This window comes from Chionomys nivalis, chromosome 1 (genome assembly GCF_950005125.1).
Source record: "Chionomys nivalis chromosome 1, mChiNiv1.1, whole genome shotgun sequence".
NCBI classification, from domain to species: Eukaryota; Metazoa; Chordata; class Mammalia; order Rodentia; family Cricetidae; genus Chionomys; species Chionomys nivalis.
In genome coordinates this window covers 168,545,501-168,571,703 of record NC_080086.1, presented here as the reverse complement: position 1 = coordinate 168,571,703, position 26,203 = coordinate 168,545,501, and the positions used below count along the sequence as shown (strand labels likewise).

Here is a 26,203-nt window from a genome sequence, read left to right as displayed (position 1 = left end):
CATCCATCCCCAGATTCTGACACACGTGCGTCAAAACTTGTGTGGTAGGTTAAGCCTGCTTAGAAGTTCCCGAAGCTCCAAGGGACAAGCTGGCATTTTCTTGGGTTTCTTTTCAGAAACTGATTTTCCAAGTGTACAGTTCTCCCCGGTTCCTCCCCATGCGCCACGTCACGTTCTGATAACTTTTAGGATACTCTATTACTAGTTTCTCCTCCCTTCCTAATGTTAGGAGGAAGAAAGAATGAACTACAGATTGGACAGTTTAAAGGCTTTCGTTTTAATCTCTATTTACAACGCAGAAATATGTGTGGCAAACGAGCTGTCATGAGGATCGCCCGGATTCAGTCCAGGCAGAACTGAAATTTTCCGCTGACTGAAGGGAATATCACCTCGTCTCTTCCACGGTATAGCTGGTCCCGCTCTTCAGGGCAGGAGTTTCTCGAGACACCTCACTCTGTCAAGAACTTCAGACTGCTCTTTGAGCCCCGCAAACCCTAGCTTCCTCAGTTGCCCCAGAGACGTTCCAGGGTTTGTTTCTCTATGACCAAAACCCGCCCGCCCACACCAAAACTACAATATTATTGGTCAATCTGTGCGTCCGTCTCCTCATTAAGCCAATCAAAACATCTCTTCTTACCCCAGGGCTTTGGGAAAACGGAAAGAACCCCGGCTTCACGACGGGTGGGAGGGCAGGGCCGTGGGTGAGTGACAGCTCTGTCCTCCAATACACAGAGCCATCGGTCCTGCCCTTTCTGGCTTCTGGGCTAGAAAAGAGAGTCGGTGCCGGTGGTAGAGATGAATGCTTGCTGGCAGCGACAGCTCGGAGTCGCCAAGGAGCGGCTGCTGTTGGTGGTTTCTTTGCAGGTGAGTGGTTTTGTTGTAGAATGCGACTGTTGCGAGAGTTTGAGTGGCGTGGTGTTTTATCCTGAGAAGGCCAGTTCCTATCCTGCCCGGCTCTGGTAGCTGGTGCGAATCTGATGCCCGCTCCACCCCCTCAAGCGGCGACCCTCACGGATCCCCCCCCCCCAGCTCTCAGCTGTCCCTACATCAGAATGCGTCTTTCAGGAGGATGAGTTCAGCGGTGGAGTGATGGTGGCTTTTAGGAATGTTGAGCTCTACCTCCTGGACGGCTCAGACACGGTGTGGCAAATTCTCTTGGCTAGTAGATTCCCTGGAAGGAGGGAGGCAGACCTGACCCTAAAACTGTAAGTTAATACGGGGAAGGGGGAAAAAACGCCACGAAAGGCAAAGAGGTCTCATAAGTACTGATCTCAGGAACCAAATTGCATTTTTGGGGAGCACTAAAAACATCCCCGCCATCACCACAGCTTGTCCAAAAAGTGTAATTCCTGTTGTTCTAGGGAATAGGAGTCAGCATTTCACTACAGTAGGTAAAAAGACATGAAAAATTGTAGTTAACTATCAGACTTTGGGAGGGATGACCCCTTCTCTCCCATCTAAATTAGGAGGGATTTATAGGTCTTGTGAGTTTTAACTAACAGAATTCAGTCTCCTTCAGAAGGAAGTAAAAAGCAAACTGTTACATTTTATCAGCAGGTACTGATGTTTCTATAATAAAAGCAGTAAAACTGTCTTCCCTGAACCCAGAACCTAGGTTTAGCCCATCTTCCTGTTGCTATAGCACCTCACACACTATAGACATGCCTAGTGTTGGGACCAATTAAGTGCTGGCCTTCAGCTGGATGTTGGGATTAATTGAGTCCTGGCGTTCAGCTGCTCTTCCCTCCTAGAACCTTCTAATTGAAGTTACTAGAAGCTGTGCCTAGCTTAGAGGATCAGGGGATGGGATTTTCACCTGTTGGCCATTGACTGCAGTGTATTTAAGCCTCCATGGTGCTATTAAAGAGGGGCTTTGGTATCAGTGTTAAAAGGTCTATGTGTCAGTCTGTCTCTGCGTCTGTGTTCTCAACCTCCAGTCCCTTTCCGAAGCTCGCGAACTGGGTTCTAGCGCACAGAGTGCAGACACAGGGGCGCGGTGCGCGGCTGCCTAGGATAATGTTGGATTCTTAAAAGGCGTAATTCCACCAAATGGCATAATTAAAGCACGGTGAATTAGAAGCCAAGGCACTGGCTTTAGTTCAGAAGTTCTCACTGTTTGAGTGATCTTAAATAAATCATTTCAATGACTTGTTTTGATTTTTTTGCATCTTTGAAAAAAAGTAGAAGTTACATTTCTGAGGCCCATGCCCTCATTAAAGTCTACTTAAAAATAAAGATGATTAGATAATTTCCACTACCAAGTCCACCAGGAAAATCTTGCTGTAATGAATTCTGTATAAAGTCTGTATCAAATAAAAGTGTCCACCCTCAAGGACATGTTCTTTTGTGCCCATATTTAAACTGAACCAAACCATGCAGATCATTGTTTAAAAAAATATATATATAATGTAACAAAAGTTGTCTTAATCTCATTACTCTGAGGTAACCACTATTAGTTTTTGGATTATTTGTTTTTAGTTTCTCTTCCTCTTTTATGGTTTGTTGCATTAATAGGGTTGTTTCACTTTAAGTAGTGATTGATACATCTAAATTCATTATCCACAAATCCAGCCTTGTGTATCTAGAGAACAGAGGGCACAAAATGCTTGCACTGGTGGCTTCTTGAACGTTCTTGGAATTGAAGTCAAATGTGAGGTGATATTTATATGGAGAAGCAGAACAAAAGGTAATGCCATCTGGGCATGGTGCCATGCTCCTATAAGCCCAGGATTTAGGAGGTTGAGGCTAGAGAATTTGCTGCAATACCGAGGCCAGCCTGGGCCACATCATGAGACCCTGGATCAAAAGATACCAATAGCAAAATCCTTTGGTTAAGAATATATGGTGCTGAAATACTTTATGGACTACAGACTTAACATTGGCCTCTTTGCTAACTCATTTGGCTTACAGAATTTGACAGTAGTTGGTAGGCCTCTAGGATGGCATAGTCCACTTCCCTTTCACCATCGTTTGCTTGCAGTTTTCTTTCTTCTGGCCAAGTTTCTCCCCTCTAACCTTCCCTTCGTGTTACTTTGTTGGGACTAATGAGTCCTGGCCTTCAGCTGGATGTTGGGACTAATGAGTCCTGGCCTTCAGCTGGATGTTGGGATTAATGAGTCCTGGCCTTCAGCTGGATGTTGGGATTAAGGAGTCCTGGCCTTCAGCTGCTCTTCCCTCCTAGAACCTTCTAATTGAAGTTACTAGGAGCTGTGCCTAGCTTAGAGGATCAGGGGATGGGATTTTCACCTGTTGGCCATTGACTGCAGTGTATTTAAGCCTGCATGGTACTAATAAAGAGGGGCTTTGGTATCAGTGTTTAAAGGTCTGTGTGTGTGTCAGTCTGTCTCTGTGTTCTCAACCTCCAGCCCCTTTCCGAAGCTCGCGAACTGGGTTCTAGTGCATAGAGCGCAGACAGGGCATTACTTTACTTCTAGATTTTGAGTATATTCATACCATTGGCCCAGTAGGGTCTCGTTGGCAGGTTTGCAGTCTATGCCAGTCTTCATGAGTTAGTTGAAGCCTCGTCCTTTCTACCTCTCGTTATTTGGAAGAGTCCTTTACCGTAGTTCATTTACTATTCCCTGATAGTTCCCTGAGAGAGTATGATTGTGTTATTCATACAGACATGGAACCTGGGGGCTTCCAAGAATTTAATATGTGCATGATCAAGCTGTCCATAAGCAGCGAAGCTGGGCTTGTGCCCAGGTTTTTTGACTTTGAACTTTTGCGATTTGATGAACACAGTTTGTATTGACAAATCTACCACTTCAGGGAAGTCGCCGGAAATAGAAAAGAATCTTGAGTGGGTATTGCATGCACACTGGTGATTCCAAGTAGACTGGAACAAGCACCACGCGGTCACATCTCAGCACTACACATTTCTCCTCCCTGGAAAGAGGGAGCTACCTGCTGTGATGTGTTCCCTTGCAGCACATTGTGGGACCTGGGGGGGGCTGTTAGTAGATGGAAGGTTGATGGGGAGGTTGTAGTGTCTGATGCAGAGGTGCTCCGAGGAAGGTGACAGGCGATGGCATGGGGAGGGCCATTAGGACTCATGTTTGAATTTTTAGTAGTGAGTCTGGAGAAGGCATATTTTGTTATGATGCTTGAAACATTAAGGAATTAAGTTTCCAGGTTTTATTTGCCTCAAAAACTGTTGATTTTTAATTGATTGGAGGCATTGGTAGTCTCTCTCTTTGCCCTCAAATAGAGCCCGTCATCTTCCATAAAGTTAAACCCCTTGTGCAGTGGGAAGTAAAGGTTGCTGGAAGCTGTGCAGTGAGGAACTGAACTAAGGAAAACCTCGGAGTATTCGGAGGTGGTTTGGGCTATTTAATTCTTAAAAGTAAGTTTTGCATAGAAATCATTCTGGTCCCACGCCCCTTTTATGATATTCCTTGACATATTATTGCTACTTTGAAAATGGAAGAAAATACAAGTTTTAGGTTCTGTTTTGCACTGTGATTTCGCCATCTTCTCATGAGTCTTACTTTTCAAGCCCTTGAGGGAAGGAGGAAGCAAAGTCCTAGCAGTGTTAATTTGTAAGCAGATAGGGAAAGAATATGCAAAATTATATGGCTTACTGATGGACAGAGGTTGGAAACAGTAGCCAGATGGGCGTGCTGCAGATGTTGAAGGTACTTCGAGGTGCAGAGACACAGAAGTCAGCACAGTCCTGTGTTTGCATGTCCCCCATCACCTAGCAGCTCTCTCTGCTTCTGCTTTGTCAAATGAGTACTAATATTTATTTTTGGTTGTGAACCTAGCCTTTAACGGCTGAGCCATCTCTCCGGCCCTGAATACTAATATTTAAGCATAGTTTCATGGTGGCATTTATAGGGGAAAAAAATCTTTGGTTTTCTAATCTAGATGGAATTTCACTATAGATATGAAATACATATATGACATTTCTACATGTAATATCTTGGGAGGATATAAGTAACCTGTGAGAAGTACCTTTCGAGTCACCTTGTTTCTGTATTGCTCAGACAACCGCCCAGCACCTGCTTCTGAACAAATGCACGTTCGTTTTAGTGCAGAACCCTGCAGCGTGATTTACAAAGAGAGGAGAGCATGCCAGATCAGAGAATATGTTCTGTAGGAGGTTAGCAGGTGAAGCGCTTTCCTGTAGTTCCCCGTGAACCTGTTCCTAAATACTGAGTTGATCACAAGCTGGGTCCTCAGACTGACTTCAGTGTGCTTAGCGTTTTATTCTATGAGGGATAAAAACAGTGAAAGGGATTCCACTACCCGAGGAACTTTGCAGTTCTGGCCAAGAGGAAAAGCTGGTGATTTTTGGTTGGTTGGTTTGTTTCTTTCAAAACAGAGTCTCACTATAAGCCGGCTGTTTTACAATGTTGGGACTGTCTCTGCGATGGGACACTTGCTAAGGCCCAGAATACTGGTGTAAAGAACACATCCGAGCATGGCGTCTAGCTAGGCCGGGACTTACATACCACAGCACATCATTTTTCTATAGACCACAGATGTAAATGGGTATTTTTGGTTTTTTTGTTTGTTTGTTTTGGGGTTTTTTGCATTTAAATGGATAAAATTAACCTATTAATAAAAATATATAACATGAAAATTCTATGAAATTCTAATTTTGATGGCATCATCAAATTGGACGTCATATTTACTCATGTATGCATTACATTACAAGTAGATACTTGGAGCCACGGAGACAGAATTATACAATTGGACTTAGTTATGACAGAGATCAGATAGTCTGCAAAACCAAAAAAATTCACCGTTTGGATTTTACAGGGACTATTGCCAACATCTTAGCATCTTAGCTAAATTATAGTTGTTGTTTTTTTTTTTTCTCTTACTTTCTTTGTTCCTTTTTAACAGCCATCTTCCTGGTCCAGGTTGTCCTTATGCGTTACCAGGGTTACTGCAAAACCCCTCACAACTAATATTTGTACTTCTCTGAGTATACATGCTGCCTGGTCCTCAGATGCATGCTATCAAACCTTTAATGATGCCTCTATTCAGTTTTATCTTTCTAGGCTTTGCCTACTTTCTGATATGCGCCATACAGAGCGACCATATCATCTTCCAAATGGGACACTTGAGTGTGAAAGGGGCCTTACTAATAATAATGTTGGGGAAGGAAAAAAGTGTAAAAACAATACTGTTGGAGGCAAATCAGGATGCATAGCTGCCTATTGATAACTCTAGCCTATTGAATGGGCCTACTGTCCCCTCTGTGCCCCTCTTCCTGATTGTTACCTTAGGCTAGAACCTAAGGTAACATTTCTTTTTTATATCTAAATCTAATTATCTTTCTGAATCTGCCTTAAGTAATGCCGTGTCCTTGAAGAGAGAGGTCATTTCTCCCTTCTGACTCTTCCTCCTTTATGAATGCAAAGCTTCTCATGATGTTGGTTGGCTACTTTCACTGTTAGTGACACACAAGCATGAACATCTTCCCACACCGGTGTTCTTGAAGATGTCATCTGTGCTGGAGCCGTGTTCCTCACAGGCTTGCCACTGTGCTGTGCCCAAATCGTAGTTCTGTGCATTTGATAGCTGAGGAAACGGCTTAGTCTGGGAAGGCTCATGAGGATTGGGTTTTCAGTATAGGAATCGTTCATTTTAATGTGTTAAATAGTGAGGAAAAAAACTGGGGTGTCAAGGTTTGAGGTCAGAGCCTTGGGTTCCAGTATCAGTGTAGCAGAAGGGTTCAGGGCATGCTTGTGTCCTTGGGGCCCAGCAGAGCCTGAATTATAGTTCTTCCATTTACAACCTGTGTCGCTTGAGGCAAGTTCTTCCTTTCAGTTCTGCCTCTGTAAAATGGGCATAATAGAAACTGTACTGCAGAAAGGTTGGAGCCTGCAGCCTGAATTACCTGCTGCGGTTGAGACACCACCACCACCATCATAACAGAGGTGGGGGTAGGATAACACGAAGATCTGAGACTGGGCTGGAGGGTAGGAGAGCTGGAGGAAATGTAGCACCGAAATGCTGGATTTGTCCCTGAGGAAGTAAATGGGCTTCAGAGGGGTCCAAGCAGCACGGGCCCTGAGAAATCACTTCAGTAGCCTGGACAAGGCACACGTTCATAGGTAGAGGACTAGGAAAATAACATCTAGGACTGGGGAGATGGCGTAGTCCTTTGCTAATATGAAGACCTGAGCCCAGGATCCCCAGAATGTATGTTAAAAAGCTAGGCTTGGTGGTGCATGCCTATAACCGTAGCACTGTGGAGGCTGAGACAGGAGGATCCCCTGAGACTTCCTGGCCAGCTAGTTTAATCTGTGAGCTCCAGGTTTAACATGAAGTCATATCTCAATAGTAATAATAATAATGTGAAAAACAAACCTCTGACCTATAAACACACACACACATACACATATAAACACATACACATTGCCATACCTACATGTATCCATAAATCATAAGAAGGAAATGTCTAGAAAGAAGGAGAAACTGGGGAGAAAGGAAAGGGAAGATGAACTAGAGTCATGTAACATGTTGGTTTAGTAAGCTTTTTCTTCAGGCTGGCCATAGTCTTAAAAGAAAGAAACTGGAGCCGTAGGGATGGCACAGCAGATAAAAGCACCGACTGCCCCATCCAGAGGACCTGGGTTCAATTCCCAGCACCCACATGGCAGCTCATAACTGTCCAGTCCCGGGGATCTGACTCTTTCTCTGGCTTCTGTGGGCACCAGGCATATTGTATGTTGTGCACAGACAGATGTTCAGACATATATTTAATGTTAGTGTGAACACCCACACACATTAAATATACAAGAGGAAGAAACTCTAGGAAGTAATAGCCCAGTAGTAACCTGCGCAGCCTTTTCTGATAGCGAACTAATTGAGAATTAGCCTAATGTTGGTGCCAGTCACTTCTGAGGGACAAAAGAGCACCCGCAAGAGCCAACGGCAGGGTGGTAGGCTTTGCCCGAGACAAAATGAAGCTTGAGGCTTTAAAGGAATGAGATTTAATTTGGGATGTGAGGAATTTACCCCTCGTTACCACGGTAGCTCTTCATGAGTTGTGACGACTGCCTGGCCCAGCAAGCCTTAGCGGTAACGAGCTACACTTTTCTCTGTGTTCATGTGCCTCAGTACAGTTTCCGAAATGGCCGCATAGATCTGAAGGGACAGGTTGTGATAGGACATGATTCGTCTGTAAAGTGAAACCTAGATTCCCCAAACCAAGACTACACAGACAGACAGACACACACGCACACACACACACACACACCCGCCCTGTGGTGAGGAGGAAAGAACGAGTACAGGTTGTAGGAAAGCCCCATCTGTCCGTAAGAGTTGTCTCCGCTCTGCTCATAGTCACCCGAACTCACCACCCTTCTGACCACTGCCGTAGTCTGGTGGCACCTTCTTCTCACATCAGTCTTTCTGGTATATAGATGTTTGAGTTTGCAGCCCCTGCCTTGAACTTGTCAAACCAACGGTGTTTCATATCTATTGCTAAACATTTAAGAGGCCAGCTTCAACAAATACCGAGAGATATCTTCAAGGTTGCCAACTCCATGGTGCCTTTGCACACGTTGGCCAGCTAGCTTGATAGGAGATCAGTTGATAGTACCAGGCTAGAGAACAGGACGTTTAGTTTACCTGAGCTGGACAGTCTAGCTTACCTCCTGTGCGTCAGAGTGAAGGATAATGTGTGTCCTCATAGTGTTGTGGCTCTCCACTATATACATTTTCAGTGAAAAGGAAATCAGAATTTTTTTTAATAAAAAAAAAAAAACCTAGAAGCATTTGTAACAGATTAAGACACTGGGAAGCTCAGCGGTAGGTATCTGGGTACTGGTAATCATCACTACTCATTTGGTTCCCTTGATAGAATTTCTAATCCAAAACTGATTGAGAACTGGTTTTGCTTCTAGGATTTGTTCAGCACGCCTGTCTTCATTTCTCTTCCATCACTGTGATAAAGTACTTCCAACAAAGGCAGCTTGAAGGAGAAAGGGTTTGTTTAGCTCACAGTTCCGGGTAGCAGTCCACAGTTTCAGGATAATCAAGGCAGCAAGAGTGGGAAGCAGCCACAGTCAAGAGCAGAGCAGCGTGTTAATGCATCCATGCCAGAGTTCAGCTCCCCTTCTCCATTTCCATACAGTCCTGGGTCTCAGTCAGGGAATGTCCCCCCCCCCCCACAGTGGGCAAGTATTCTTAACCTTAGTTACACAGTCAAGATGATTCCCACAGGCCTGCGCAAGGCCTGCCTCCTAACTGACTCTAGACTGTCGGCTTGACAGTTAACACTAAGATATTGCCCTTCTCCATCGGAGGGGAAAATTCCTTCCCTGTTTAGCCCGGAGGTTTCGTGCTCCACGTGCCAAATTAAGGGCTGAATAGGGAAACAGTTGATAGCATGCCTCTCATTTCTTACCCACAAAGCAAAACACATGATTTCCAAGATTGAGTATGGGTTTCAATAGGCCCCAAGCTTCTATTACTTGACTGAAGGAGACTTTTCAAAGCAGGGATATAAAATTACCTTTTCTTTGGGGCCAGAGAGATGGGTCAGCAGATGAGAGCACTGGCTGCTCTTCTAGAGGACCTGGTTTTGGTTCTTGGCATCTATACGGTGGCTAACAACATCTGTCACAACATCTAGTTCCAGGGGATCTATCACTCTCTTCTGGCCCTTGAGGGTATCAGGCCCAGATATACATACTGACAAAATATTCACACATACATTGTACCCCCCCCCAAAAAAAGCAGTTTTTTAACACATAACTCTAACTCTGTGTGCACCACACCCATCCACGTGAATTCATTGCTTGATCTTTCCCAGATCCTTAAAGCTGGAACTTTGTCCATGTGATTATCCCCTAGGCCTGAAGAGTCCCCCACCCCTGCCCCGGCAAAGAGCTGCTCAGATGACTTTCGTCCTCTTTCTGTTGCCCTGTTGCTGCCCCTCTAAGGCTGAGAGGGTAGGCGTTGTGCTGTCCCTCTGCAGTTTCCCAACCTCATGGGATGCTTGCACCTGAGCCTTGGTTCTTCCAGACACTGGTTGCATTCTTCCTTCATAGTCACCAAAGCCTCACACTGATGCTCAGCAAGAAAGAAACTTCAATTCTAACTCTTGTAGCCTTTCAGCTACTTACACACCACCTCGGCTACCACCACCCCTTTTCCTGAAGCCTTATTTTATTGACACTTTTCCCCTCCAGAATCTCCAGGAATTACTAAATGAGACTACAATCTAGATACAGGTTCCAGCAAACTTGGTCAGTGCTTATGGGCAAATCACAACTCCAGCAGGTCAGAAAATCTCCAGTTACTGGAAGTTGCCAAGACTGGCAGAAGCCAGGCCCTGCTGTTCACGTTATCTTTGCTCCCCAGTGTGGAAAAACCAGTGGGATGGAGATGGACCATGCCAGCTGAGCAATGCGTGTCTGTAGTGACCCACTCTTGTTCATTGCGTGAGAGACGGACTGATGCAGCCTAGTCTGCAGGTTCTCCACGGAACAGAGTAGGCCCATAGATCTTTAGGGTCGTAGCAGCAGCATAAGGGAGTTCGCAATTGCTTTAGGGTTGCTTGGCCAGCTCTAACTAGATTCTCCTCACAACTTGTTGCTGATGTGAGTAGAGTTTCTGCAGGCGGGGGAGGAGGAGTCAAGGCCTCTTATCAGTGTGGTTCCCTGCACTCTCGCAGACCTGTTTCTGTTAATCTGGTCCTGCAGGCAGCACCTCTCGGCTGCTTACATTTGATAACTTGTTTTGCATCCGGATTTATTCCTGCCAAAAGCAGGTGAAAAATTACCTCAGTGAGTACTACATTTGCTCTTGTTAAGGCCAACTATACTATTTATAACTCTGTTGGAGTGTTGAACCAATGTGTCTTCCCATACCCTGGATGTGTGAGTCCGTAGCATCAAAGGGCTGGTTGTCACCTGTCAGAATGTGTGACGTAGGTGTAGTGCTTCACCGAGTTAGCATGTTTCGTGACATCCGTAATAAGTTAAGACTGGAAAAACACTGTGTTGTAATAAGAGCGGTGGGGCTGTGTCCCCGGCACCCGGCTAGCTTTACCCGAAATAATTACACGGAAACTGTATTCTTTTGAACACTGTCTGGCCCATTAGTTTTAGCCTCTTATTGGCTAGCTCTTACATATTGATCTAACCCATTTTTAATATTCTGTGTAGTACCACGAGCTGGCTTACCAGGAAAGATCTTAACCTGCATCTGTCTGGAGTGGGAGAATCATGGCGACTCACTGACTCGGCTTCTTTTTCTCAGCATTCCATTCTGTTTACTCCACCCACCTAAGGGTTGGCCTATCAAATGGGCCTAGGCAGTTTTTTTATTAATTAACCAATGAAAGCAACAGATTAATACAAGACCCACCTCCATTTCCCCTTTTTCTGTTTAAACAAAAAAGAAAGGCTTTTACTTTAACATAGTAAGATTACATATAGCAAAACAGTTATCAAGCAAGAATTACAGTTATAATATTTATATCTATTTTATCTTTATCATAACTAAGGAAAACTATAACTAACCATTCTTTAACTCCATCAAAGACTCCAGAAGGATATAATATTATCTAAGCAAACAAGAGATCCAAAACTCTAGAAATGACAGAGACATCTCACTGCCTGGACAGTCACCCAAAGTTCCTCTGTACCGTTGGGGCATCCATCTTCAGCCTACAGGCCCATAGTTTTTAGCAGACATTTCCATGAAGCAGGAAAATTCCAAAGACAGTTTAGTCATTTTTTGCTGTGTCCTGTAGAATGTCTCGTAGACTCTTTCATGAATCAGGAACCCCGAAAGACCATCTCACCTTTAGGCAAGTTCAGCAGTCCTTTTTCTGCGGGTTCTTTGTGTCCAGTTTATGCAACAGTCCAGGCATGAGCAGTTTCTTGTCCAAATGGCTATCAAACTCCATAAGGAGCCTCTTCGATGCCCATCATCCTCTTGAAGTAGATTGGTGCTGCCAGGAGCAGACGTGTCTCATTGTCATGAAAAGCCCTAAGTTATTAAAACATTAAATGCCATATTCTGCAGTCTTTGAAAGATATGAAGAATGCCTATCTAGCTGAAATATATCTATGCACATCTAGAAAATCTAACATGACTGAAAGCTTGACAATTATCGATGATTATCCATTAACAACCTATATACATTACATTTTTAAATGAACTATACAATCACAATACCTTAATCAAGATTAGAATAATGCATATACATATAACAAAATTGACCTTCAAATCCACACCAATGCAAATTATTCATATCTATATCATATCCCCCTTTAAATGTAAAAGAACATTTATAAACAATATTTGGGAACATGCCGGGCGTGATCCCAGCAGCCCTTTTTTCTCTGCTTTTCCTGTTCTCCGCGGGAACCTGTGGTCGTGTAAGTCTATTTCCTTATTAAAGCTGTATATCCTTATAATCTGTCTGCATTCGTTTACGCTGCCACAACACTGAAACCTCCAAAGGAGAAGGATGCTTTCCGTGTACAGTCAGCTGCTCGGAGTTTGACACTCCCAGCTACCAGTCATTCTTTTTGAGATCTATAATTCATCTATTTCGTCGTCTCCTTAATAAGCGTAAACTGCCTACTTGTTGGGTAGAAACACACCATTAGAATGGAGTGTTGCCGTTTTATGTCATACAATTAACATACTATCTAACCATCAGGAAATGTAAGTCAGCAGGCTTGTCTGTAATTATCTGAAGAGTGTGCCTGGACGTGCCGTAGTATGCACACCAGATCTTTGACGTCAAAGCTGTTCAAAGGAATTTCAGTTTATCTTAGAAACCGACTGTCGTATAATTGTTCTCCATTACTGGGTAGTCATTTGAATAATGAATATAATTTGTATCTTTTTTCTTCTCTTTCTAGAGACGCTGCTGTTCTTGAACATTATCCCACTGAGAGTACCAGGGACGTTCAGCCGGCAGCATGTCCAAGCACAAACTTATTATACTGAGACACGGAGAAGGCGAATGGAATAAGCAGAACCGATTCTGTAGCTGGGTGGACCAGAAACTTAACAGCGAAGGACTGGAGGAGGCGCGGAACTGTGGGAAGCAACTCAAAGCCCTGAACTTTGAGTTTGATCTTGTCTTCACATCCGTCCTTAACCGGTCCATTCACACAGCCTGGCTGATCCTGGAAGAGCTGGGGCAGGAATGGGTTCCTGTGGAGAGCTCCTGGCGTCTCAATGAGCGTCACTACGGAGCTTTGATTGGTCTCAACCGGGAGAAAATGGCTCTGAATCACGGTGAAGAGCAGGTGAGGCTCTGGAGGAGAAGCTACAATGTGACCCCGCCTCCCATTGAGGAATCCCATCCCTACTTCCATGAGATCTACAGTGACCGTAGGTATAAAGTGTGCGACGTGCCCCTGGATCAGCTGCCACGTTCAGAAAGCTTGAAGGATGTTCTGGAGAGACTTCTTCCCTTCTGGAATGAGAGGATTGCACCTGAAATACTAAAGGGCAAAACCATTCTGATATCCGCTCACGGGAACAGCAGTCGAGCCCTCCTGAAACATCTAGAAGGTACCGGCTCTCTGTCCTGCTTTAGAGCTAGCTAAGTGTTGTAGTTGGGTGTCTCTGGGAATTGACAGCACTCTTCCCTCTCTGTGCCCCTTGTCACTTCATATTTGATAAGTCGTTGTCCTATAAGCCCCAAATCCTGTAGTCTCTGGTCGTCGTGGCTGAGGCAGATAATTTTCAGACATCAGTGTTCATCAGTCACATGGGGAGTTTAGTGTGACAGAGCTGGGCCGCACCCTGAGAGTTTCAGAATCAAGCGGTCCAGTTAAGACCTGGCCTTTCTTAGCAGGTACTGGTGACACCTGCCGCTCTGGGGCCTCTGCGCTTTGAGTTGTGGTCCGAAGGGTCACATGGCTTCTGCTGTAAAATGAAAAGAGGCTAAGAATTGGAAATAAATTGATTTGAGCCTTTTGAAATTAGCTAGGATTCAGTTCCGTCTATTTTCCTCTAGTTACAAACGATTGTGGGTGTGTTTTCAGACCTGGATTTCCTGAGCAGTCCTTGGGTCCCGGTTTTCCAGACTAGGCTGAGTCAGTGCCTATGAGAATGTCAGAGGGGAGGAAAATAAAACAATTGTCTTATTTGCATATCTCTGCTAAGAGCTTGGAGAGCCTCAATATATTTCAATCACTTGATGCCATGCTCTAAACAAAAACTCATGAGGACGCTGAGCTCACCGTTCTGGGGTGCCTGCAATTGACAGTTGTATTTCTCATCTTGTCCCTTCGCCAGACCCCATGCTGCTTCTTTGTCTGTCCTGCACCGCGTCTTCCCTGCCTCGTCACTGGCACTGCTTGCTGGTCTTAGAATCTTTTGCTTCAACCGTTCCTCCAGCTGCTTTGCTTTCTGTTTTCCCAGACGAGGCTGCAGAGTGGAAACGGTGGAAGCCCTGCACGGGATGAGTGGAGATATGTCGCTGATCACAAAGTGATGAGATTGCTGAGGTTTCAGTGTGAACATTTTACCACATGGTTATCTGCCCTGAAGTTTTCGGGCACTATCGAGACCTAAGTTATTTCTTTAATACCTGGCATCCACTAGTTGTGCAGAGTCTATAATCTACAAACTTTATTAGCTGTTACAAAGTTTATTAGATAAACAGGGTGGCTAGCTTATTGTGTCTATGTATATAGCTTCTTTATTCAAGTATTTAAAGGAGTCTATTAATTGCTTAGAAAAATCAAACTGATTAAATTATAAGTTCACTGTATCATTACCAGAGTATAATTATTTATTGTTTAAAGAGTTGAGGGTCCACTTTGAACAACAAACAGATATAAAATTCCAATGTTTCTGACAGAATTTATATTTTATGCAGCTCCTTTTACAAAGATGGAACTTGTATCATATTCTGACCAGGCTCCTTTCCCCAAAGAAAATGCCAGTGTCTCCATCAAGGTCTTCTGTTTCCCTTTGCTTAGATGTTTAAGGGATCATCCTTAAAAGCAGTTTCCTGCTGTTAAGTCCCGTTTCATCCTCACCTCTTCCCCAGATGTTCCCCGTCCCCACTAGCACACTGATCATTTCCTGTGTGTTAAAGATCTCTGTAAGGAAGCAGGAAAGGTCTTACCAATGGTGGCGAGAGGCCATCACCGTGGTAGAGGTGAAGGGAGAACACCTGTGAGGCTGGACATTGAAAGACTTGTCTGCAGTTAGGGGAAATTTTCAATGTGTTAGCAATTTATTGAAAAATCATCTAAAGAAATGGAAAACAATTTCGCAGCTTCCTAAAGGGTTTCGGTGTTCTGTGCACATGACCCAGCTCAGCCACTTCTACCCTTACGCTCGTGTGAGCGTCCTAGCATAGCTATAAAGGAAGTGCCCAGAGGCACTTAAAGATGCTTAAAACAACAGGAATTCATCTTAGGAGTCTAGAAGTTCTAAGTTTTAAGGCTTGGGCGGGGTTATCCTCTGTGTCCTGACTCTGTATCTTCTAGATGCTGGTGATTGCTGTCGGTATTTGGTATTCCCTGGGTTTGTAGACCATCTTTAATATCCTCTTCCCATGTATTCTTCCTGTGGGGGTAGGGAATCCTTGTCCAAATGGCTTCATGTTATAGAGACACCAACATCATTGAGTTAGGGACTGCCCCAGTGACCTCATTTTGACTTGACTATTTCTGTTAAAGACCTGATTTTCAAATAAAGCCACAGTCTGAGGTCCTGGAGGTTGTGTCTTCAACATATTTTTTTTTGAAATACAGTTCAACCTATATCGACTCCCAAGAGAAATAAAAATTTCCACACTAAGCTTGTATACAAACTTTCATAGCAGCATATTAATAGTAGCCACAAAGTAGATCAACCTAGATGTCCAACTATGGGCAAACTAAATGTTCCATAGCCATGCTGTAGTATATTTTTGCCAGTGAAAAGGAATTCAGTACTGTATGTGCTGTAACGGGTCAATGTTGAGATCCTTACATTATGAGAAAGCTAGTCACAAAGGATTAACAGTATAGAATTCTCTATAAAATGTGCAGAATAGGGACAGGAGAGATGGCCTAGTGGTTAAGAGGTCCTCTTCCACAAGGCCCAAGTTCATCTCCCAGCACCACAGTGTAGCCTGTAGCTCCAGGTGTAAGGGATCTGACACCCATTTCTGGCTTCTGAGCACACCCACACACGTGTGGCATTTACTCATGCAGCTGCACATACATACACGTAAATAAAAGTGCATTCTTAAAAACATGCCCAGAAGAGGTACAAATCCAGAGATAGACAGAGGATGCAGTGCGTATTGGCAGGGCTAGGGATGCCTGGAGTGTGAGGGTGATTGAGAGTAACTTGGTACTGACTTGCCTATGAAAAGATTCCAAAATTGATTGTAATGATGGTTGTATAACTCTGTTAGTATATGAAAAGCACTGAAATGTACACTTTAAATTGTTAGCTTATATGTGAATTATATTTTATTAATTCTATAAAAATCGTTGAAATTAAAAATATGAAGAGCATGCTATTCAGGATAGTGAAGAATGGTTTAAGGCAAGTATATGGAAGTGATAGAAACACAAATATGCATCGATAATGATTATAAAAGAAAGGCAAAAGCTTGGCTTTGACCACTGGGACTGAAAAGGGCTTCCAGGACTTTCTTTTTTGTTTGTTTTGTTTTGTTTTTGTTTTGGTTTTTCGAGACAGGGTTTCTCTGTGGCTTTGGAGCCTGTCCTGGAACTAGCTCTGTAGACCAGGCTGGTCTCGAACTCACAGAGATCCGCCTGCCTCTGCCTCCCGAGTGCTGGGATTAAAGGCGTGCGCCACCATCGCCCGGCTTTCTGAGAAACGAGCAAGCTTTAGGCCACAGGCTGTTTCCGGTCCTTCTGAATGCCTTCCAAAAGGAAGATTAAATAAAATTGAAATGATCTTGTTATAACTTCAATCCTTATGACTGTAGATACACTTACAATGTTTTTACTTTTTGATACTTGACTCAACGCAGTGGTTTTTATTGTATGGGATCAATCACTGATCAGTAGGTTAAAGCAAACAGGTTCTCACACCCTAGTGCCGTGGGTGAATCAGGAAACTTGCCTGAGAATGCTGTGTACTGCCTCACCCATGCATGTGGTGTGTGGAAAGAACCAAGCAGAGATAAGTGGCGGAAGGCAGGCTGCATGACAGCAAGGGAACTTGGAGATGAGGGATGCCGGGCACGGGTGGTCCTCACTGCAGAGGTTTATGCATCTGTATGCAAAACTTAACAGAGTTGTGTTGTAAACATTTAGGGTAAATGTAGTGAGATTGCCTTAGAAAAACCACTTTATTCAGTGCCGTCACTTAGTGAAGTGGCCTTAATTAGTACCTCATTTTTTTGTTTCACAAAGTAATCCTTCACTTGTGGTTATCAGTAGAATTAGGTGGAATTATGCCTCCCTGTGCCTTTGGAAACTCACCTCGTTCAGTCTTCTGTCCTTTCCGCATCTGCCCCATCAGCAACGCAGGGCCTACCCTTCACAGTCCTTCTTTATGAGACGTTACATAGAAGGTGCCGAGAGAGTTTGCTTACATTTTTGCTTTTATGCTGCTGAGGATTGAACACGGGACATCATACCTGCCAGACTTTGTCCTGCCACTGAGCTACACCCTAGCCCAACTGTGTTTTGTTAGTCTTGTCGATGTTACTTTCGTGGATGGTGAACCCTTCTAATTAAGGCTCTTCGATCACAGACCTGTGAGCCTTATTTGCCACCATATTCTGTAGCATTATGCTTTTGTCTGCTCCCCCCATTGACACACATACCCTGCTTCTTACAACATCTCGTCTAGGAATAGTTTTATGAACCTCTTGGAGCCAGTACGTGCGGGCGACACCATTGACAAGTGTCACTGATTGGAAGTTAGCTAACATTCTTACCTAAGGATTGCCAGCTTAGGAACCTTGTGGCAACATCTATGACAGGCTTCCTGATGGATGAGCCCACCCTGTACCCTGCCAAATGACTTATTTATATAGGATCTTGACTTGTAAATTGTACGTAACCTTGAGGTTGCTTCACTTTTAACCTGAGAATGTTTACTTTCAGAAGACAAAACAAGGCATGGGATATTATACAGTAAGACAATTCCTCCTGGGATTTCCTTTACTGGTTTGGGGAAGCATAAATAATTACCTACACATTGTCAGTAAGCCCGGGTTAAAGTAGGTCCCACCCCTGACTGGCTGAGATACATTTCTCACTAAGCTGCAAGAAAACTTCCAACCCTGGCCGGAGAGCTAAGAGCATCCTGCCCTGCACAGTTCCAGACAGGCGTGTGTTTCTTTTTCTTGTGGTTGGCACAGTCACTTCCTGTTTGTTTCCTGCTGGTCCACACTGAAGGAAAAGCCAGGTACCAAAACTGAATTGTGGATGTGGTCTGCACCTTGCCGGAGGAAGTAGACTGTTTAGTCTGGGGTTAAGCACAAGATTAGGCAGTTTCTGAACTGGGCTAAGAAAGAGCGGCAGGCAAGAAATTTGTGTAAAGACTTGGACGTTGTCCCTGGAGAGCTGTGGGCAGCTGCACACACCGCAAGGCAGAGAAATGGTGACATGAAATGAGAGAAGCAGGAGGAAAGGGCAGCTGGAGCTGGCTGCCGATGGCGACCAAGGTGTTTGTCACCTTTGGCATTTAGTGTGATATTTTCAGAATCATGAGTTCAAACCCTCTTTCCTGGGAGACAAATAGTTGCTGAGTGGAAGAGCTGACCTTTTATGTAAACCTACAAAATCTATAGTAACCTCTATTTTTTAAATATCATGAGATTTTGACTGTAAAATGTAAAAGTAAATAAGTTTCTCTCTCGCCGTATCTTAAGGCTGCAGCTGTTACCCTGTCATCGGGTTACAGTATTTAATAGCCTGCTTTCTTTGGTTCCCCAAGTCTGTCTTTAAATTGTATGTATGTGAAATTAAGATTTTTAAGGACCTAAAATTAAATGTCTGGTCACCTGTAAAGTACAAGGTCTCTTCTTTGATCCCTTACTGATAACAGAAAAATACAGAATTCTTATCACGCAGGTTCAGCAGGAGACTGGGCGGGGAACAGGCAGAATCTCACAGTTGAAAGGGTTGACAGGAGCTGGGTTTTTTTTTTTTTTAAATCCCAAAATGTGGTCTTTCCTTTTGTCCTGTAGCAAACCCTTCTGTATCTGCCGTGAATGCTGCTTCTCCCATTTCATTTCCTGCTGCTAAAAGATTTGTGACAATTTAGAGAAAAGCCGAAGAACACCCAGAACACATTTAATTTGGGCTTGATTAACACTGGGTATAAACAACTTTTTGTTCCAGGCTAAGAACTGGCTCACTGCCCCCCCCCAGTCCCCGCCCCACTGCCCCGCACCCCTTTTCTTGTTCAGTTCATAATGAAAAGTCTTTAATCAGGACTTGAAGAGTAAAGACTAGCCTTGACTTGAAAGCCGAGAAAGTTAGAATTCATTCCCTTCATCTGTATGCCCAGGGGCCAGTGATTCAAAGTCCTGCTCTTGGCCAGGGGCTGGAGTACACATGAGTGAGAGGGACACACAGGTCCTGCCTGCTGTGAGGCTTATGTGTTCTTCCGTTCTTCAGACGTTTCACCAGAGTTGCCCATCCCTCCGGCAGGACCATCTTTGGAGTGCTCTCATGCAGAAGCTTTATGCTGTGGAGTCTGTAGCCTCTGTGCCTTATAACTTCAGTCATATGTAAAACAGTGTGTTCACAGTAAATCCGCTTGTGATGCCCTTCGTGTACCTAACTAGTTTCTGCATCCTAGCGGACAGCCCCAGAAAGCGCTGCTCTCAGATGCATAGACACGGATGGTATTCTTATGGTGAGGCATTGCCTGGAGAGCCTGAGTCACGGAGGAACAGGTAGAGCAGAGCTCTCAAAGAACTCATGGTCCTGGCAGAAGCCAGACTTGTTCAAGCACTTCTCCCAGAAGACAGGGAGTGGAGCATTGCAGTCAGTACAGTGTGTGTTTCTGTGTTCCCATCCATTTCAGTGACCTAGAAGGGGGTGCTTGTAGGTGCAGAACTGACTTTCTGAAGTTACTCCTGCACTCAGAAAACAAGTTTGTTTAAAATCTCCACTGTTGGTATGGATTTACTCCCTTGGTTTTCTCCTAGACTTTGATTATTTTTTATTTGAAACACTTTAATAATCTCAACTGGTTGTAGTGATAGTGTAGGTATTTTTGAGGTGATGGGGTAGGTATTATTGAGGTGATGGGGTAGGTATTGTTGAGGTGACGGGGTAGGTATTGAGGTGACGGGGTAGGTATTGAGGTGACGGGGTAGGTATTGAGGTGACGGGGTAGGTATTGTTGAGGTGACGGGGTAGGTATTGTTGAGGTGACGGGGTAGGTATTGTTGAGGTGACGGGGTAGGTATTGTTGCGGTATAGGTATTGTTGAGGTGACGGGGTAGGTATTGTTGCGGTATAGGTATTGTTGAGGTGACGGGGTAGGTATTGACGGTGTGACGGTGTAGGTATCCCGTTGAGGTGATGTGAGTATAGATGTATTATGGTGCTCACCTGGCTGTAATCCTAGCCCTCCAGAGGCTGGAATAGAAGATCTCAACTTCAAGGCAAGCCTGTATCACTTAATGTTAAGTACTAAAGACACCAAGTATATAACATGAAGAGATGGCTTCAGAGGGACTGTGATGGAAAGAAGGTGATAGAGAGTGGGGGCTTGGTGCCTTTTCACTAAAATGTTCTTGGACTCTATTAAGTGTGAGCTAGGGATGGGGTGAAGCTCAGCTGGTGTCGCTCTATTAAATGTGAGTATATTAAATGTGGTGTAGCTCTATTAAATGTGAGCTAGAGATGGGGTGTAGCTCAGCTGGTGTTGCTCTATTAAATGTGAGCTAGGGATGGGGTGAAGCTCAGCTGGTGTCGCTCTTGGCTAGAGTGCGTGGGTGCGGTGGTGCAGACTTGTAGTCACAGCCCTTGGGAGGTGGAAGTTTCAGGAGACTCAGAAATTCAGAGTCATCCTCAGCTACACAGTGAGGTCAAGACCAGCCCAGGCTACATGAGACCTTGTGATTCAAAAATAAATGACTAAATAAAAATTAAAATAAAAAACTCAGCTAGTTACCAGATAGGAGACGTGATATCTGGCTACATATTTGAACTTCTGTTTGATGTTGCAGCGAATGACTTTTTGGTTGTATAATGCATAGGGTCTTCTGTGCTAGTTCAGTTTGGTTTCTTGCAGTGCAGCTGCGTTGTTCTAGCTTTGGGACTTCTATTTATTTAGCTTTCTTAGATGAAGCATTTAGTATATGCCAAATTTTAATAACAAGTAATGACTTCCCTGGGGTTTTTCTTAATTTGCAATTATAAGTCTTATTGACTGATTACTAACCAGTCTAAGTATTTTAATTATTTCTAAGTAATTGGTTTCCTATGTGAATGGGTTGAGGAGTTATTAAAATAGAATGTTAACTTCATTGGAAGCATTTCATTTTTCTTAAAGCTCTCTTTGTTAGTGACATTCTGTACCCTAGGGGCCTTTGTTTAGTGGACTCACACAGAATGAGTCATTAACTACTTGAGCCTTGGCCAAGGACTCAGCCTGCTGGATCCAGTTGCATCTGAGTTTTACCACTAAGACTCCTGTGGTGCACTCTAGCTACCCGCTGAGCTAGAACTCATTTCTAACCATAAAGGTGACCTCTAAACCTGGCCTAAGGGCTCACTGTGTTTAGCTGTTTTAAGCCCAGACAAACCTGCTCTTCCCCTTTTTGGGTGAGAACCCTGGATGTCCAGTTAGTACCTAGCCTTTCACTAGAGCAGAGCGGAAAATAAAAACATTCTTTCTCTGGTGTTCGCAACAGCAGGGGACAAGGCGGGTGACCAGGGTTTAAGTGCAGAGTGTAAGAACGGTTCATTTAGTCTTATGATTTGAGCAGGCTCTTTTAGCCATTTGAGATCTGTTCATTGGTTGATGGTTGTTTCTGCATCTTGGCTATTAGCAGTAGTGCTCCCGCATGGCATTATGTGTAACTTCTGATGTGGACATATGTTGTCGTGTGGCGTTATATGTAACTTCTGATGTGGACATATGTTGTCGTGTGGCGTTATATGTAACTTCTGATGTGGACATATGTTGTCGTGTGGCGTTATATATAACTTCTGATGTGGACATATGTTGTCGTGTGGCGTTATATGTAACTTCTGATGTGGACATATGTTGCCGTGTGGCGTTATATGTAACTTCTGATGTGGACATATGTTGTTGTGTGGCGTTATATGTAACTTCTGATGTGGACATATGTTGTTGTGTGGCGTTATATGTAACTTCTGATGTGGATATGTTGTTGTGTGGCGTTATATGTAACTTCTGACGTTGTACTTCTCTTAGGCTTATACCTGAGGGATTTCCATGTTCCAAAGACACTACAGCCTTCTGACCTCCCGACTTTATACTGTGTTTTAATTTCTCTGTATTTGTGAAAATACTTTTTTATAATCTGACTCTTTCTGTAGTCTGACACAGAACAGTATCTTCTTGTGACTTGGATTTGCATCTCCAGGAAGACTAAGGATGCTGACCATCTTCTCCAGTGCTTCTGACAGTTTATGTTTGGAGAAGTGTCTGTTCAGATAGTTTGCCTATGTTTGCATTATATCATTTGTCTTTTCATTTCTTGTTTAATCTTTTTATTATAAGATCTTATTTTTAAAAATTATTTTCTTAGCAGTGGGAAGGCTTGAATCCCAGGTCTTGTGTATCCTAGGCAGGCACAGCCACTGGGCTTACATCCGCAGTCCACATGATATGGGTGCTGGGGGAGGCCAGAGGTGTTGGGGCCCCGGGGCTGAAGTTACAGATGGTTGGGAACTGCCCAGTGAGTACTGGGCACTGAACTGGGAAGAGCAGTAAGTGCTTCTAAGCCGAACCAGATCCCCAGCCTCTGCCATAATTTCAAGGCATAGTTCTTTATGTAGTCTAAATTCAGGTCCCCATGATACTGTAAGATAAACAAAATCATCCTAGACTCTGGGCTGTCTTCGTCTTCTTGATGGCGTCCTTTGAACCCCAGACCGTTGTACACTCAGATTTCACTTTCTTTTCTGCTGCCATGCTTGGTGTCAATCTAAGAAACCACTGCCCTCATTCAAGGTCAGGAGGCTTTCACTCCTGTCCGTGTTTAGTCCAGTGCTGTAGTTTTAGCTCTGTCAGCGAGGTCTCTGCCCAGTTTTAAGTCAATGTCTGTGTGTTCACCTCCTGCGAGGAGGTTATTCTTTCTGCACCTAATTGTCTTAGTACACGTGTTGGAAATGAACTGATTGAAAATGTGAAGGCTGATTTTGGTCTCGCGTCCCAGTGAGCTGTTGCCAGTCCGTAAGTGAGAACTGTGTACCATCTGCAAGTAGTGCGCTCTCTGGAGTCTGGCAGCTTCCTAGTAAGTTTTGAGAGCAGACATTGTGAATTCTTTCATTTTCGTATTCGGGCTATTCAGAGTGCTCTGGATTTCCCTATGAAATTTGAGGTCACCTCAATTTCTATAAAAAGAATTGAAATTTTGTTAGAGATTGTGTTGGGTTATATTTTAACCTAGGAAGATTTGCCATCTTTTAAATGTGTGTGCATTTCTCTGTCTCTCTGTCTCTCTGTGTGTGTGTGTGTGTGTGTGTAATCCAGAGGTGAAATTCAGGTGTCTTCCTCTTTTACTGTTCCATCTATCTATCTATCTTTCTTTCTTTCTTTCTTTCTGTCTGTCTGTCTGTCTGTCTGTCTGTCTCTCTGTGTAGCTTTGGAGGCTGTTCTGGAACTCGCTGTGTAGTCTCAAACTCACAGAGATTTGCCTTCCTCTGCCTCAAATTCACCGAGATCCATCTGCCTCTGCCTCCTGAGGGCTGGGATTAAAGGTGTGCACCACCACTGCCTGGCTCCACCTTATTTTTGATGCAGTCTCTCTCACGGAACTTGGAATTCACCAGTCAGGGTAGTCATTTCCTTCTGGCAATGAGCTGTTTTCATTCTCCCAGCACTGGGGTGACAGACACACACTGCCATCTACAGCTTCTTCCTTGGGTATTGGGGGTTCAAACGCAGGTTGTCATGCTTGCATGGGAAGCAAGTTACCGACCGAGCCACCATCTTAGTCTTCCAACCCATAAACATAGGACTTCTTTAAATAGGTACAATCTTAATTAAATCTTAATTAAAGTCGTATGCTTTCCCATATTCCCAGTTCCATTTTTTAACTCGATTCTGATTTGAGTCGTTTATATTCCTGTGAGTAGGATTGTTTGCTTAACTTCACTTTCTTGTTGGGTTTCTGGGCTGGTGATAGATCTTGAAACTTGTTTTCCCTGTGTGTTTGTGTGGGGGATGGGGGGTGTTTTGTCATCTTTAAATAGATAGCTGTAACACAAGAGTTATTTTCTATGTAACGTATAAAGCGCTTAGAAAAATACTGTCCTGTTGTATGTTGCCAGAATTTTAGTTAAGTTAAAAGTAGTTATAATAATAAAAATTTTACAACCACAACCACTACTGCCATTCCTACTCCTGTAGTCAAAGGTGGTTTACCTATAATTTGCTTACATTAAAGTATTAAAAGTGACCCGTCCAATACACACACCTTCCTCCCTTAGCAGTTGGGATGTTAAGGGCAGCAGGAGAAAGAGGCCTTGTTCACTGGCATCCTGTAAAATTCTTTTCCTGATCCCCCACCCCACCCAGGACTGTGTTTCCTGGCTCTCTAGGGGAGAAGTCTTGCTTCACTAGCTTTAACTGAGACTCATTAAGTACTAGAAAACCAACCACATTCTTTGTAGTCAAATGAATTAGATTCTGTACTTAATGAAAGAAAAGCCCTCATTTTAAGACTAGCACTCAGAAGATGGTTTTCTGTTTTCTTCAGTTTTAGATGAGAAACAGCCAGGAATAAGTTGCCCCAGAGGGGACATACAGTTCTCAGACTTAGCATTATCTATGCTTTTTTTGTGTGTGTGTGTGTCCTGGAATCATAGGTGCCCCCACCCCTCATGGCTTTTGGCGTGGTTTTAGGTACATAGTTCATATGGGACAAGTTCAGTGTGCAGTCAGACGCTAAGGTGGGACCTCCTCCAGTTCGTCTGTTAACCCCGTTTCTTCTCTCCTGCCCAACAGGGATCTCAGATGAAGACATTATCAACATTACTCTTCCTACTGGAGTGCCCATTCTGCTGGAGTTGGATGAAAACCTGCGTGCTGTTGGTCCTCACCAGTTCCTGGGTGACCAGGAGGCCATCCAGGCAGCTATTAAGAAAGTGGATGACCAAGGAAAAGTGAAACAAGCCAAAAAATAAAACTCTCAGGCCCAGGAATCAGTGCGGGAGAGAAGTTCAGTGTGTTACCATGTGGGTTTCTCTTTTCCACATTGGTCCCCTTTCCCCCAAGGCTAGACTTTGTGGTTGAGTTTGTGTAGATAACTAGGTAATTGATCATGACCCGGATATGACCTTAGGATGCTCAAGAGCTTGTGGCGTAGGCCAAAGTGAACTTTTCTGCTATTCCTGTTTGAGTAAAGTTCACAGACTAGTAACCAGAGGGGTTTGATCGAGGCTGGTTTATGAGTTGTGGAGACAGGAGAGTGACAAGTGGAGATCGACTCGTTGATCACTTAACAAGTCATTACTGAGTTACCACTGCCAGGCCCCATTCCAGGGAGCAGCTGTGAGATTACCGTGTAGTACCGTGGTCATTTAGACCCATCAGCTGGGAGTGCCCATCCACGGGGAGTGCCACGGGTGGGTCCTCCAGAAGGTGACCAGCCACTAAAACAGCGCAAGGCGCTTTCATTTCCCCTAGCCCAGCGCCGTCCTGTTTGCCAACAGTGGAGACCGTCTTCAGCCACTAGAACGACCAGGATGTGCACAGCTGTGGATGTTTATACTTTCTGTTTCATTTTTAGTTTTGAACTTTAATCTTTGGGTACTTAACAGGTAGTTTAAAATAAAGTTTGTGACTGCATACAGCAAAGTGTCTCCATGTGTGATTAAATCTAGGGTGGCCCCTGAACCTGTCCTTGACGCTGTCTCCTGTAACACTGAGGGTCGAACTTACAACACAGGCCACCCCTGAGTGGAAGGCTGCCTTGGGGAAGGAGACTATAGTGCACGAGATTTTAGTCAGCTGATCCGGGTGATGGGCAGATGGGAGTTGCTCAGGTACATTTGCTGCTCCTCAGCTAAGAATGACAGATAACGGTATGTGTCCTAATCTAGGTGGGCTGTCGACA

At 44.1% G+C, this 26,203-nt stretch overlaps 1 protein-coding gene across 1 annotated transcript; it reads left to right on the top strand.

Annotated features, from left to right (window-relative positions):
- The first annotated feature begins 747 nt into the window (after positions 1–747).
- Bpgm (bisphosphoglycerate mutase) lies at positions 748–25,938 on the top strand. Its single transcript, XM_057775863.1, has 3 exons — positions 748–864; positions 12,849–13,509; positions 25,093–25,938. Exons 2-3 carry the CDS (start codon positions 12,909–12,911, stop codon positions 25,269–25,271), a joined length of 780 nt encoding a protein of 259 aa, XP_057631846.1. The 5' UTR covers positions 748–864; positions 12,849–12,908; the 3' UTR covers positions 25,272–25,938.
- Positions 25,939–26,203: the final 265 nt, after the last annotated feature.

Coding starts and splice junctions, on each gene's coding strand:
- Bpgm (XM_057775863.1), top strand. CDS start 12,909: ATGTCCAAGCACAAACTTATTATACTGAGACACGGAGAAGGCGAATGG. Junction 13,510..25,092: donor CCTCCTGAAACATCTAGAAG/GTACCGGCTCTC, acceptor CCTGCCCAACAG/GGATCTCAGATGAAGACATT.